The sequence below is a fragment of the Dromaius novaehollandiae genome, chromosome 1, assembly GCF_036370855.1.
Source record: "Dromaius novaehollandiae isolate bDroNov1 chromosome 1, bDroNov1.hap1, whole genome shotgun sequence".
In the NCBI taxonomy this organism is placed as follows: Eukaryota; Metazoa; Chordata; class Aves; order Casuariiformes; family Dromaiidae; genus Dromaius; species Dromaius novaehollandiae.
In genome coordinates, this window is record NC_088098.1 from 28,655,338 (window position 1) to 28,671,714 (window position 16,377).

The following is a 16,377-nucleotide window of genomic DNA, read 5'->3' on the forward strand; positions in this document are numbered from 1 at the left end:
GTAGCTTCAGAGTATTTGGAAAGGATTTAAACTTTACTTTTATTTTTTCCCTCATTTTTGATCAGGAAAGATAAACTGGATGACTTAGTTCTCTTTCACTCTTTCAAAATGTCTAAATTCAGAGACGTTAATGGCATCTCTTAATATTTTATATAGTACTGAAGGCTTTTGTTGTTCTCTAGAACCTTCCAGTGATGAAAACACTAGTTCTTACACTGAAAAATTCAGCAATTTTTCTTTCGCATATTATTCTGCATCTGAATTTCCTTTGTTCCTTCTTGTGAAGGTTTCAGGATTGCAGAGAGCTATTTCAGGGTTTGCTTTTTATACAAAATGAGATTTCAAAACAATGTGGAGTAAGTTAGGAAATGTGAATGTTGCCCTTTCAGTGTAGTGTGGTATTGATTCATCCATCTGTTAATGTTTTGAAACATTTTGACTTTCATAAAAGCAGTCAGCTATATTTTGAGAGGGTGATTGAGTTTTTTTTAAATACTTTAAAGACTAACACATGTATAACTCTGAGGTTTAGCCTAGTAATCCTTTTTGGAATAAACTGCAGAATAGATAAAATATTTCAAATGTGTTATTTTTAAACATTTGTATAAATGTATTTCTTAATATAAAAGGTGTTTTTCATTAAGAATAGCTGTGGTATATGTAGTGGTCTGTGTTCTACTCTTTATTTTACAAGTGCCCATCTAGTTACTCAGTGGATTCACAGAAGTGTCATAGGATAATAATATTTTACTCAGTTTGCATATCTGTATGACCGGAGTAGCTGCAGATAGTGGGCATTATAGCCATCTGAAAACAACGCTATATATTTTTTCCAAATGTAACCATTTAGACACTTTCTATCCATTGTTTATATAAAGATGTTTCTTTTCTTTTTTTCCTTTTTGTTTGTTTCTGCAAAATGATTAAACCCTAGAATATGTTTCTGGGGATGGAGGGAGTAGAAAATTCCTACATATGCTCCATTAAGAGGTTTTAACTCTTTGTACCTTCAAAGCAAGGGCTTGAAATTTGCTTTAAGAGCTTGTCATGTTGTCAGAACATACGTTTTGCCTTTTACCTAGTCAACTTACAGGCCTTTGATCACTGACACTTCTAATATTTGTGTCTCTCAGCCTCCGTTCCTTCTCCAGAAACACTCTGGAGTATTTCTCTAGAGAGGAACACTCTTCTCTGGAGTGCTGGGTCCAGCCCTGGGCTCCCCAGTACAAGAAAGACATGGGCATACTGGAGCGTATGCAGTGAAGAGCTGCTAAGATGGCTAAAGGACTGGAGCATCTGTTGTATGGGGAGAGGCTGAGGGAGCTGGGACTGTTTAGCCTAGAGAGGAGAAGGCTCAGGGGGACCTTATCAACGTATATAAATACCTGAGGGGAGAGAGTAGAGAAGACAGAGCCAGACTCTGGCCCAGAGAAAGGACAAGAGGCAATGGGCACAAATTGAAACACAGGAAATTCCATTTAAACATAGTAAAAAGGTTTTTTTTACTGTGAGGGCAGTGAAACACTGGAACAGGTTGCCCAGAGAGGTTGTGGAGTCTCTGTCCTTGAAGATTTTCAAGACCCAACTGGACATGGCTGAACAGCCTACTGTAATTGACTGCTTTGAGCAGGGAGTTTGGACTAGATCATCTCCACAAGTCCCTTCCAACCTCAATTTTTACTCATTTTTTCTGAGTCCATGATTCTGTGATTCTTACTCAATATTAAAGTTTCCCTTACATTCTTGATGCCATTTCACTGGTTGCCACAAGGGCCGGCTGCTCTGCTAGGCATGGTGAGCTAGGAGCTGAGGGGGATAACACAGTCAGCAGGGCAGGCCCAGTGACACTTACCAGGGTCAGACACGGCCCAGTGACCACCAGGCAAGTCCACAGTGAGGAGGCAGGCCCAAGGTCAGGCTGGGAAACCAGTCAGGAAGTCAGGGTCCAGGTCCAGATCAGTGGGGCCCATGGCCAGGCACAGGCATGGCTGTGACACAGCGGAGGGCCAGATAGTAAAGGCTTAGCTTAAAAGCAGCTCCCATGGGAAGAGGAATCAGTCCTGGCCAAGGCCTCCCCGCAGTGCTGGCTGTGTGCCATCCATCCAGGGTCACCAAAGGAAGGGGCAGCCCCCAGCTGTGCTATGTTGGAGTTGGCCCTGAGCCCCAGCAGCCAAACTTCCAGGAGGGGGATGCTCGCAAGGCCCTCACACCATCAGCTCTCACACTGAGGTCTTCGAGCAAGCGCCTTCACACTTTCTCCGGTGTTGTACAACCCACTGCAAATATGCTTCATCACCCTCCTTCAGTCTTCTTTTTAGACTTCTTGATTTACCATAACATTAGTAATTTGAGAACAGGTTGTGAGTCAGTATGTTTGACTAGTGCATGCCATTACATTTACTACAGTTATCCTTTTCATTGCCAACACTGTTTTGCAGAATGAAATCTAGTCTTTTCTCTAAGAAACTGGGTCACATGTTGATCATTATTCTTTGTGGTCTCTGTCTTTTAATGTTGTGTGTAGTGTCTTAGTGTCTTTTATTTGGTGTTTATTTTGGCTTTGATTGTAATCTCTCTGCGATAAAAAGTTTCTTACTGTTTTAGGTTTGTAAAGGAAAAACTCCATGATATGGTTATAACACAAATATGCATAGAAAAGCAAATATTATTATAGAGAAACTATTTGACTGCCATTTACAAAAAATTTTTGATGAAATTTAATGTTCAGAAATGTGCTTCAAACATTGAAATAGTAATGTTGGCTTGTGAAAAAGCATTTTTATTTTTAAGACATCTGGCAAAGAGCAGCAGCTCTTCAAGAAACACAGGACACTTCCCACAGCTGTCATACAAATCAAATATATCTCTGAGGGTGATCTGTTCTCAAAGACAGCACTTGCTTTGTACAAATAGCAACCACTATATATCAGTTGGGATGTATGTGTAGATAGACATCACATAGCTATATAGGGATGTTTTCCAGTTTCATTAAGTACTATTTTTGTAACAGATTAAATCCAATGGTGAACTGCTCATTAAAAACGTTCAGCTGCGGCATGCTGGAAGATACACGTGTACTGCACAGACGATTGTTGACAATTCTTCGGCTTCAGCTGACCTTGTTGTAAGAGGTAAGGTTTTCCAGGTAAAAGCGAAACATTGCTGTTTTTCATCTAGATAAGCAGAGTGTTTCTGGTTGTTTAGAGTATTTTATTTCTCATCAAGAAATGACAGAGATTAAAAAGAAAATTAACATATGAAATCCTTACTGTCTACTCAGGATGCTGAATATATTCCCAACATTTAGATATCTAGATAAGCATGTGCTTTCCTGAAAAGCAATAAAGATTCTTTATTATGTGTATTTTCCTGATGCTAAAATAATTCTTAGATATTTTAAGTTGGTCTCCATTATATACGACAAAATAGCTTGTATCTTTCAGTTTATCCATTGTATAATATTTTTAAGCAACCACTTCTAATTTTCTGTAATGCTTTATCGATTAAATTATTGTGTATTAAACTAAGCCTACATTAAAAGTATCCTAGTTTTCAAATGACAGAAACAAGGATATTTGGAGCTAATGTTACCATTCCATTGTTAGCTCATTCTTCTTAAGTATTGCTGTGGTCTCAAAACACTGTGCTTGTTCATATGATATATATCCTACAAGATATGTGACAATGCCTAGTTTCAATAGGGTGAGTTAATTTGTGTCCTTGGAGCATTTTACTCCTTTTTTTTGCCTCCAGATATAACATGTTCTGAAGTGCTAATGCTCTGTAGCGTTGACAGTTCTAAGCAGACATAACTTGTACTTGGGGCTGCATCACTATCATGTTTTTCCCCACATTTCTGTTATGTTGTATAGCAGCATATAGCAATGTGTCCTGATTCTGAATTTCTGTCATCTGAGGATGTTGTAACTTCAATATTTTTGCACTTAATATCAGTGAAGTTAATTTAATCAGAAGCAGCTTTTTGTCACTATGCTCTGAAAAGAGCCATTACATGGTTCCAGATAGCTAAAAAATTGCAAAGCTTTTCAGGCACTTCTTCTTGTCCACAATAGAAATAGAATATTTCACAGAACCATTTTTAATGAAGATATCACTTTTGGAACTTGAATGGAATTGCAGTCTGAAGAATCATTGCCCATCTCCTATCATGTTCTGGAGGTGCTACACTTAAGTGCCTCATTTATTTAAATACTTCCAGTGGCCTACCTTTGTATCTGTGCCTGGAACTACACTACTACTACTGAAAAAAAATGAAGATCTCTGTTCCCATTTAGTGCCTTCTCCTAATAATGTCACAGAAAGTAGTAACTCCCCCAGCCCCCAAGTCCACACAGAGATCAGATCCTTGAGGTACACTTGCAGCAATTTTAATAAATACTGAGAGACTTAGAATCTCCATGAAATGCGATTCTGGCTGCCTCTTTTCTTTGAGAACTGGGCTGTCTCAGTGGTGGTGATGTCCGTCTTAGGTCAGGGGCCTGTGGCTGCTGCTTGCAGGTCCAAGCATCACTTCAGAAGTGTAAGACCAACCTCGATCCATTCTCATCTTGACAGGATTCAGCTCTCCTCAGATGGGCTTAGTGGCTCAAGTTCACCTTTGCATTAACACAGTATATGGCCTGTACTTTAGCGCTAACGGTCCTCTTGCCAGCTCAACCTTCAGTGTGGAATGATCACATTTATTTCTTTTTAAACAATATATTTTTTGAGATACCAGGCTAAAGTTGAATACTTTTGAGGTTTGGAGTGGGATTGCTTGCTGGGTAGAAGGATAAGGTAGCATACTATCAAGGTATGATTTTTCTCCAGTGTAAGTCACAAGCATTTAATTATTTCCATACAAATTTCAGTCAAGGCCAATATGTGACCACCAAAAGTGTATAATCAAAGTGGGTCAGTGATAACATCATCATTAGGTGGAATTTAGAAAGGAAGATTTTATGATTTTTTTCTGATTCTGAGTTCACTGGATTTTCCAAAAAAGATCAGCAACAGTTAAAAGTATCACCTTCTTACTGAAGAAAATCCCAATATTACTTCTAAGGCAGCAGCCATGGAAGTTGCATTTAGTATTTTTTAGCTGCAAATGCAGTTATCTTCTGAATCACTCTGAAGAATATTAAAAACTAATTGTATGTTTCAAATCTGTTCTTAAATAGAAAGCGAGACTGGAAAATGTCGTAGCTGATCAACACAAGTAGGAATGTTAGGAAATTTTCATTTTTAGAATATTTAATTTGTGAATTGAATTACCAAATTTTTTCTCAGGTCCTCCAGGCCCTCCTGGTGGTATAAGAGTAGAAGAAATTAGAGACACTGCTGTAGCACTTACCTGGAGTCGTGGAACAGACAATCACAGCCCTATTTCTAAGTACACTATCCAGTCAAAAACTTTTCTGTCTGAAGAGTGGAAAGATGCTAAAACAGGTAAGAGTAATGCCAGGTAAGAGTAATGCGAATAATTATAAAGTCATAGGTTATAGAGAGCTTGGCTATTAGAAAACATGGCTAATCAGAAAACAGTCATGATGAAAGGAAACCAAGGATGCTATAAATGTCTGCTACAGGGTTGGGGAGCAGTATTGTCCTATCAGTAGATATACACAATATATAGAAAATAAAGATATACAGAAAAGAATAGGCTTTTTATTCCCTCCTGTTTTACCTCTTCCCTTGTTGTGTAAAACATTCCACATCAGCTACTAGAATCATAAAAAAAATTTTTTTCAAGGATAATTTTATGACAAACAGGTGTCCTCATTTCTGTATTTATTATGCTGAGAGTTGGTCAAAATTGTCTAATGTTTCCTGTGAGAAGAGCAAATTCCAGTTGCATCAAAACTTGCCCCCCTAGAGAAAACATAGCTAAGAATATCCTCCTAACCACTGGATGTCATCATTGTGCCACATAATTGCAGCTGAAGTGGCACCTACCTGAACACACAGCATGCTAATGAATAATAGGTCTTTGTAAAATTTAAAGCAAATGCATAAACTATGAAAATATTTTTAAAATACTATTACAATTATTAAAAACAAACTTTTGTGCTCTGTCCGTTATGTTACTGCTTACATCAAACACTGGCTTCTGAAATGTGGGCAGTAGCAGTATTAAATATTTTCAGATAAGATACACTCCTTTATGGTCCTAACCTTGTTAAGAAATATAAAGATTCTGCATTTCACTGCTTCTTTTGGACTTCTAACAATGTAAACTTTTATTTTAAGCCTTCCTACAACTGGGCTGAAGAAACATATTTCTATCATATTCTCTTCTGGATATCTAACAATATACTCTATGAAACCATCTACATCATGGAAATAGTAAGAATGATTTATAGGCAGAATTTTGGCCCAAGAAGAAAGCTGTGTGGATTCTGAACTGGGAAAACAGTTCTTGCACACACAGGAGAGTTGAAGACTAAAACTGCCATATGTTTGAATGCTTTATGATGGATAGCATTGCTACATGCTATACAGAACTGTCATATAAATATGATTCATTATACCACTGTAAAAAGTTATAGCTTAAGTTCCTTTCTGTGGATTTATAGCATCACCTACTCCTGATTTCTTAATATCAAGAATAGGAATAGTTTCAGGTATTGTTTTTCATTTAATTTGTCCTTTGAAACTAGAGAGAGAGATGTCGAAGAAATAGTTTGACATACTGATCTCAAAATCTCTGTGACATCAGTGAGAATTTTGGGGAATAAAAAGCTGAAAATTTTAGGCCTACTGCCTTAAATCATATTTCTTTTCTCGAATATATAGTTCTATCATATATAATTGTTTCCAACAACCAGCATTAGTTTATGACTTATGTTAAAGTAGCTAGGGAAATAGAACTAGAAGGTCCTGCAGTTCCTTCCTATCTCTGGTACCATGCTAAGTAATTTCTGTGAAGTAGATTTCTATGAACTTTTTAAAAATAACCAAGCTAAAAGTTAGTGCTGTTCAAATAACTAAGTCACCATAGTAATCACTCCCGGCATTATTGCAAGTTTTACTTCATTTCTGGGCTCCTCCCAGTTTGGCTCAGTGTTCACTGTCATATGAAAGAAGCATGATAAACAGTCCAAACTGATCTCTCAACAGTGTTAAGGCTATCATTTATAATTTTCAATGTGTGGAACGAAAAATACATTTTCGCATTGCACTTCTGAATTATTATTATTACTGTTACTGTTAATAGTAGCTATTACTATTACTGTTTTTCCCAAACCAAACCCTTTGTCTCAGGTTGCATAATATTGAGTGTACTTTATGAAAGTGTGTTCTACTTCACAATGTGGAAATATGTGTGAATAAGTTATATAATATGTTGTTCACATTTATGTTGCTCCTTCCATTTAAGGGGATCAGAGCATTTTGGAAGGATTAATTCTCACAATGTTGATCATTCATGGTTATTCTGAGAATATGACACAGTAAGATTAAATCAAGAGATTGAAAGCAGTCCAGAAAAAGGAATGACAAATTCATATCAAGTCTTGGATACCATGGAAGATCACCATGGCTTTATTAACTGGACAGAAAAATAACTTGAGCAAATATAAGGGAGCTTGGTGGGCAGAAAGAAAGAAAATGGAGAGTGCCTCACTTTATTCTGCAATACCTCATTTTGGAATGAAAAATTTGATTAGGGAAAGGAAAGCTCTCTCATGATCTAATGCTTACTCTGCTACTCCTTTTTTTGTAGCCATTTCACTCATATTTTAATTCCAAATTAGCTACTTTCCCAGCACAGAATATGTCATTTCTCATCTCCCTCTAAACCCAGGATTTTTATTTGACTAACAACTCTTGGCTCATTAAAGGAACCAAAAACCTCCATCTTTCTGCAGCTGCAGACTAACAATCCCTATTGTCTGTGAACTGTAGACAGAAAGAGACCCAAGAGTTATGCATTTCAGTTATTGTAAAGAAACTCACCCTTTTGAGAATAATAAATCTTTTTAGCAGAGATTGTAATAACATTTGTCCTCATTGGGTCAGAACTAGATTGCAAGTCATAACACACCACTAAGAAGGTGCACCAAAATCTGACCACATTTTATAAACCACTCCTTATCCACTTATGATGGATCCTTGCATTTGCACATGTCTATCCCTTGGCTATATCATGAATTTTTATTTTATTATCTTTGCATTCCAGATTTCTCGTTGCATTTGTCTGTAGGTAAAATGAAGTTCTACAGCTACACTATAAGGATATCTCATAATTAAATGTATTTCTGGTGTTAGTTTGTACCCAGTTAAAACTTATAGGCTTGTAAAGGTTTATCCAAGATAATGTCAGATAAATAGTTTCCAAATTCCCAGTCATTGCCAGGAGTACTCCTTGTAAAATGTGATATCTCTTGTGTATAATCATGTTCCTTCTGTTGGCACTGTATGAATGCAGAGTAGCGATGATTTTGCAGAAATCAACGAAATTACTGGCTGACCTTATTGTAAAAATGCTGCTTTCTAAAGCAATTTTTTATTTCTTTTAGAGCCATCAGATATTGAAGGAAATATGGAGGCTGCTACAGTGATTGATTTAATTCCATGGATGGAATATGAATTCCGGATAATAGCAACAAACACTTTGGGGATAGGAGAACCTAGTATGCCGTCACAGAGAATTAGAACAGAAGGCGCTCGTACGTAGACAGAAATTGTTTAGTTCTTTTTTTTAATGTGCTTTATGTTCTCACATTTTTATTAATCCATTTTGTAGTTTTAGTTGAAAAAAGGATTTTAAAAGATTCAAATCCAGGAAATGTTTTTCTGGCCACTCGCTACTATAGATTATAGTAAGCAAATACCAAACTGTCTGGATACACTGAAATCAAAACAGACAAAAAAGAACAAAATAGAAAATATTTTAAATAGTAAAATGTTCAGTTGCTATTTGACTTGTATTATAATTAAAGAATACAGGATGGGATGCGTGTTTTACTGGATAATGCCATTCTTCTGTGATTGAAGGTTTGGTCTGGTCTCTTCTCATTCCATGTCAAAGATGTGACATTATCCAACACAACACATGCCCTTATCTGTCTAATTGCTCAGTGTTAAAATCACAGAGCACATTTAAGGCTATCCTTTAAGCTCAGGCAGGTACACTATAAAATGAATTCTCCAAAATGAGGAATTAGATGTTGTACTTATTATTCAAGATAATACATTCCATTTAGACTGTAAAAATGAGATAACAGCAGTGCTCTGGGAGGTAATATGTCACTGCAGAAAGACTGTGTCCAACAAAGCCTGTACATCAGTATATCCTCCTTAACACTTATTAGCACCCATTTGCAACCCCAATCTATTTATAATTTTAAAATATCTGTTGTCCCATGGCTTGAGATTTTTAACTAGAAATGCAAAACCAAAATGTAAGAATAAAATTTTACAACTGGACCTGCTAGGTTTGTTTTGATTAGATACACTTTATCAAAATAAAATCTATTTACATTGCAAATTTCAAAACATTTACTAAAAAAGACCCACATTTGGTCCATTAAAATTGTATTACTCAGGGGGAAAGGAAATAGAGATTGGTTAAATTAATCTAGATAGGGAAGAAAAATCTACAAAATGTTAATACTAAAGTAGAAGGAAATTACAGCCTATAAAATTGGCTATTAGCTTTATATGTTTTCTGACTCAACAGCTGTATTTAAACAAGGCCCAGAGGTCTAAATAAGAAACCTATTCAAGCTCCTTGGAGAGCCTGGCTCATAATGGACGTTTTCGCTTTGCTGAATTAAGGCAAAGATAATGCTCACAGGTAGAACAATGGTAGCATCCTGCAGTGTGCAGTTTGTCACATTCATGGAGTTCCTTTTAGCCTGCTTCCCAGCCTGAAAAAAAATGGCATATCCTCAGCTTTTGTAGCAGGATATAATGCTTTTGCAAGATGTAGTCAGTTGACTCATTCCTCATGCCCCAGCACCATTGTCATCTCTGTCAGACTGTGACAGATATTTTTGGTGAAACAAAGCAAAATGCTAATGCACACCTTCCTAGGCAAAGACATGGACACCTCTTGCTGTGCCAAAATAAGGTTTAAGTCAGTAACGGTCTAGAGATGAACCTCTGTGTCCAAGTCCATTTTCTGCCAGGAGCTGGAATTTGTTGTGGGCAGCGACAATAGGATTAGGGCAGCCTCACGGGGTTGCACTGTCTGGACTTCCCGGGTACCACAGAGCCAGTACTGTGTGTGACTTCTCATGTAAACCTCTATTGGACACATTTCCTGAAGAAGGTAAGTATTTCATGGCACAAACAGCAACCCATATCCACATGCTGTAATTATTTGAATAGCTCTTCTATGTTACACAGCAACTAACCTCTCCATTACACTGTATCACTGATAAATTATGTTTGTTAAACTGTAATGTTTATCAGTGTCTTTTTCAGTTCTGAAGTCTCTCTTCTTTACATTTAGATATAACTTTAATTTTAGTAACTAATATTTTTAGTAGCATGCTAAGGATGTGTGTTATGGGGAAAAGATTTGTTTTTTTCTTTCTTAATAAAATCTGCCTGTTTCTTCAATAACACCTGTATTTCACCACACCTTCTTGGAATTCAGTTAGTCAAAGGCTACTTGTATATATTGTAACTTCTACACACATTACAGAATTGTCTAAGTTTGGCCTCATTTTCCAGTGATTTATGTTCTGGAAGGCCAGAAATAAATAGTGCAGACCATGCACCAAATGCTGATTACAGTTTCAAAAATTTTTTACTTTTTTTTCTTTTCTAGAAGCATTAATTCTTCTCTGCTTTTCTGTTTCTCCTAAGCTAACCCCAAGAAGTCCTCAGTGAGCATCTTCTTTAACAGGGGGACAGCACACAGGAACTGTCTTCTTAATATCTTGTGACGTTCATTGAGTAGTAGGCAAAATGTCTGATGATATAAGAATTTTTAACACAAAAAAACATGTTCATGTAGTTAGAGCACGTAGTTAATGCATGATCACCTGTGGCATATGTAATATACTACAGGCAAGGTTAACCATCATTTTCTAAGTTTTCAGTGGTACTTTGTGTGTCCTTAATATTGCGAGACAGCAGATAAGTACAAAAAAAATCATGGAGGATAGCAATGAAATCACCATATTTAGTGCAAAAACATTCCTAATTCCACAGCTCTATTCAAATATTTTCTGTATATAATTGTAGCGAAGAATTTTAGAGACATATTTTTACTGAGCTTCTGAGAGAAAAGACCCTGCATACCTTAGGAAGTGCCTAGATTTGATTTTCAGGTGCTTACTGTATTTGAGAGAATTTAAGTACTCACAGAGTCTTACAGAGATGAGAATACAGGAATGTCTTGTAAGGAAGTCTCAGAGAATGTCTTGCTTTACCACTCAGTTGTGCACTAATGTTGATCTCTGAATCAACACAGTTTCTTTCGTTACGTGGGATATCAGTATAAAATGCAACCAGTCAATGACTCTAACTGCTAGCTAACTTCCATCCTGAACATCTGCCCTTGCCAGCCAACAAAACATCTGCCACTAATCTGAACTAGAATAGGATCAGGGTGCCAATACTTCAGAGATTTATCCATGGGTTTAACTTTTCACATTGTGAGGAAATCCATTGAAACAGGTGGAACTGATCAGTTTGTTATGTTAAATACATGTTCAGGTCCTGGGTGCTTGAGCCCTCAGAATAGTAGCATGTAAGGAAGCAAGAGAACACTGCATTGTGCCTCAGTTAAGATCTATGAGGAGTGAATAATCAATTAAATGTTTATAGAGAATATGGTTAAAAAGAAGAATGATTGATTGCTACCTATGGTTGGAACTGGCATGTTTCCTGTGGCAGAAGCTATGCGTTAGTCTTGGCAAAACCACAGACTCTCACAACTATTACAGACTATCATTACTTTAATTGTGTACGTGTGCTTGTTGGCCCTGCTAGTAAAAAGAAAAGTAAATAATGATTTTTTTTTACTGAATGCATACTACGGAGTCATTTTCCTTGTCTCTTTTGTTTTTCTAGCTCCTAATGTGGCTCCTTCTGATGTTGGAGGAGGGGGTGGAAGCAATCGAGAGTTGACAATAACGTGGATGGTAGGTATTGCACTGTGATGGTATGAAGCATGTAGTCACTTGAGCCTGATCTTGCTCCTGCTGAAACCGGTGGAAGGTTTGTCACTGGCTCCTGTGAGTGCAGGATTTGAACACAGTGTGTAGGTTTTCAGACTTTTGTCATGAAAACATATTAGAAGGAATGGGGAATATGATATTCTAGATGTTTAAGTGTTGGGCATTTCTAAAACATGCTCTAAAACATACTCATTTTCTGAATATGTTTTGAAGAGATTGAAACATAAGAGGTACAGGTTGTGATAGCGCATTGATATAATTGCATTTGAAGAGGCTTTTGAAGAAATGAAGATGCATTTGAAGAAAGCATCTTCAATGCTTTTTTTTCTGAAGTTACAATCTAAACAGCATGCAGCTTCACTTAAATGCAATTAAAGGTTTAAAGTCTTAAGTGTGACTTTAATGTGCTGTGCACAGATGTGCAGGCTTTATAAAACAGAAGGACAATTACATCGTCATTCTATAAACAAACCCATTATAATTAATAGGTAGACTTTCTTGTATATTGACAATTCATACATTTCATTTTATGCTAATGTAACTAGTAACACAAAGGAATATTGCATCATACTGCAACTCAGCCATTCCTCCATTCACACATATCTTTGTTCCTTATCTATAAGCCATTCATTTCTCTTTACTGGTTGCCTATTAAGCAAAAGGCAGGGGGGAAAACACAGAGACAGAGATAAAAAATAAAACACAGAAATAGTGGAAAGAAAAGTTTAAAAATTTATAGTGTCATAAGGAAAGCTTTGCAGTAAACAAAGACTTTTCAAAATTTCATACCTTTCATTCTCATTATTAACTCCATGATATTGTGTCTTTAAAAAGTCTTCTCTGCATTTAGATATATATAATTGCTGTCTTCATTCTGGTACTGAAGCAATAATTTTTAAAATTCCCTTTTACAGTGGGAAAGAAAGCATCTGAAAGTAAGGAAAAAAGGAAAAGAGGAAAGAAGACAGGAAGGAGAAAGAGAGTAAGGGAAAATAAGAATTTGTAGGCAAAGATGTTGTGTAGACAAAAATTGCATGGAAAAGAAAGTTGAAGTCTTTTGAAGAGTAAAGTGGAAAAGTTAGGAAGAAGAAATAAAGTAAAAAAAAAGTCTATCTATCATCTGGTTCATGTTGTCAGAACCTTTCAGTATACAGTAAAAACAGTTATAGAAATGAAAGATGATGAAATGTTATGTTTGAAACAACAGAGTTATCTTGCTGCTTTTGATCCCTCTGTTCACCTTCGTAATGCTGTCAGGCATAATACGCCGTTTGTGTCTTTTTGGGAATGGTTCATGTAGGTAGTAGTTTATTTACCTCTATCACAAATGCTTTTTCTTGTGTGAAGTAAAATATAAAGATGACATAATTACAACAGCAACTATTTCATTGTTTTAGTAGGGATCTGCCTTATGCATGTACAAGTTTTAATGCATATATATATTTCATTCTTTTCGTACTTCAGGTTGATACCTCTTTGGAAAGGTTCTCAAGTATGACACAGAAATAGTCAGCTATCATATGTTTAGACCAAGGGATCTGGGGTTTTTGTTTTGTTTTTTGATTCAAATCAAAATGATTATTTAGTCTTTCTAAGTATTTTAGCAGTGAATTGAACTAGAGAAAAAATGTCTTAAGTTTGTAAAAAGGATGAGCTACACTTTTGATAAAATAAACTCAAAAGTTTATTTCTCAGTTCCAATAACAGTAAGTCGGAAAGTGGATGGCTTTTAATTGTTTCCATTTAGGTTTTTATTTATGCTTTGAAGAGCAAAAAACAAATAAGAACACAGGGACTGAACAGTTGTTTAAGACCTAGATTATTTTATTATTTATTGACAAATGCTGTCTCATTAAAGCTTTAACAAGTCACAGTTACACTGCATGTAAAGACCCATGTTAATGGCATTGTTGTTACAGTGAAAACTTGGCTGTGACTAAATTGAAAAAAGAAAAGTATAACTGTGAGGATAGTGACTAATGTAAGATCTGAAGTACAAGATCCTTTCATTCTTTCCTATGGGCTCAAGTAGATTTATATTCCAAGTATTTATTACCTAATGTAAGACTGTTTCCATCTGTTCTACAATGAGTAGCTCATTTAGTCAGGCAAATTAAGTGGGGCTTCAACTATTTATTTCCTTAAAATCTTCCATTACTGCATCTAGCAAGTGCTTTTGAATAGAGACATTAATTTACAGAGTCTATCTGGCACAGGGTAGACAGACACAAATGTATCTTTCTGTAAGTCTGCAATAAAGGTGTTTATTGATTTCCCCAAATGTGCTGAAATTTGCATATGCTACTTAAAATACTTCTTAATTAAGTAGAGCAGGTTCACATGTTGCTGCCAACTCCCTTTCAGCTTTTGCTGTGATTCATAAGTCCTAGTTGAACAAGACTGCCAGAGATGCAATCACAGCTCTTCTAAGTCTTGTTTTGAAAGAAGAACAGAGGAAGAGAGCTAAGAGTGGCATGCCCATTTTTCCTCATTTTTTCGCCATTTGTCTTTCCCTCTTCCAATCTGTTTTCAAACAGGTTTTGGTGGATACTGCAAACTATTCAGCCACTTATACCTAGTTATTTTGTGTAACTGTTGGAGGTCAGGCTGCTTTCAAATCTTTTATAGGACCTTCTGGAACATAATTTTTTAAGTTTCAGTCCTGGCTTTCTAAAGTTTGCTCTGGCTGAAAATCATTCTGAGACTAGGGCGTCATTCAGGCTGCTTACTTTGGCATATGGGTTGGGATTCTGGTTGAATTTAAGCAGCTACATACAGCAGGTAGATTCAGAAGACCAGCTCTCAGAGGTGACCCAACCCATGAAATCCTCTACATTTTGAATTGGAAGGTTCTCTATGAACCTAGCTTAGGTACAGGAAGGTACATTAGTTTTTCTGGGCGGTTAGGTATCCAATTTTCACATGATCTCCAGTCAGACCTGAGGTGAAGAAAAGTGTAAGGTGTCAGTTATGCCCCATCTAATAGGTACACTCAAAGTATGCCCAACACACATAAATTAAGCACATAAAATAGGTTATCTGGGTTTTTCTTCATAGCTGACTAGTAGCGTCCTCACTCTAAAGTCCAAACATCCATCTCCCTTTTGGCATGAGGGGTTTTTAGAATTTCATCTGTCGGCAATTGTCTTAATCACTGAACTATACAAGCTGTAGAAGGCACTTTCCATTCCTTCTCCATCTGAAGCTGTGTCACTGTGCAGAAAGGAATATAAGATTCATCAAGCCAGACAGAGAAGTAAGCAAAAAGAGAATTAGGCTAGAGAAAAATAAAGGTATCCTTAGCTTGGACTGACCCAGCAGGTGAAGTAGCTTCCAGTTGCCTGATTTTTGCCAGAACAGAAACTTAAGCAGTTAAAAGTCACCTAACTCACCAATGGTGAGTTAAAAAAAAAAAAAAGGTGATGCAGGAACTCTATTTTCAAAAGACAGCTTTATTCAGCCTTCAAATGCACTGCTGAATGACATGATTTTGGCCCTTTTGTGTGCACTTTGTATAGTTGTGGTTAAGGCTGCATGAACTGAGGAGGGCTCATCAGAAGTGGAGCTCTCATAAATGAAGCAAAATTCAAATAGTGGATGGTCAGTAGTTTTCGGTTTTACAGTACTCCTAGGTATAGGAAATCAATTGCAGTCATAAAGAATATATTTGGATAGACATCTTTAATGCTCACACTGAAATTGGGAGTCATCTTACTTAACTTTTACCAATTAGAAACTGTGTAGATAGTCTAAACCAGCTGACTGGACCCCCTTCATAGTCAGTGAAAAGAGGTAGGATGAATCATTTTTTGAGTGTATCTCTCTCTCTTCATCATCTGTGCAGGTCACGTGGGTGGCCAGCTTTAGCTGAATGACTATAATTTAGGCCAGACACTTAAATTTTCTCTTTCTCTGTCTTGCAAGACTATCTCCACACATGCACATTCACCCATATACTGGCACAGTGTGTCTGTGTTAGATGGCCATTACCACTCTACTCCTTAAGAAAGTCTTTTTTTCCTAGACAGGTGAAAAGAGTTTCAGTACAGAATCATCTTTAGTTTCTTTCTGTACATGATGTGTATTGCAGTAAATTTGGATCAGGAACCAGAGCTTAAAATGTATTAGTAGCAGTTGTGCTACAAATGCAGATCTCCGTAATGAAGATGATGCATTTTAAAGGTAGGGGGAGCAAACCAGAGAAAATGGGCCTTTAGTTCAGTATTCTTACAATGTGCAG

The 16,377-nt window shown here is 36.6% G+C and overlaps 1 protein-coding gene across 1 annotated transcript in view; it reads left to right on the plus strand.

The window, feature by feature from the left end:
• CNTN1 (contactin 1) overlaps nucleotides 1–16,377 on the plus strand; it is a 254,908-nt gene that overhangs the window by 204,619 nt on the left and 33,912 nt on the right. Inside the window, exons 15-18 of the mRNA XM_026117710.2 lie at nucleotides 3,011–3,131; nucleotides 5,290–5,448; nucleotides 8,520–8,669; nucleotides 12,031–12,101. Coding sequence (XP_025973495.1) covers nucleotides 3,011–3,131; nucleotides 5,290–5,448; nucleotides 8,520–8,669; nucleotides 12,031–12,101 — 501 coding nt within the window. The remainder of the gene's footprint in view (nucleotides 1–3,010; nucleotides 3,132–5,289; nucleotides 5,449–8,519; nucleotides 8,670–12,030; nucleotides 12,102–16,377) is intronic.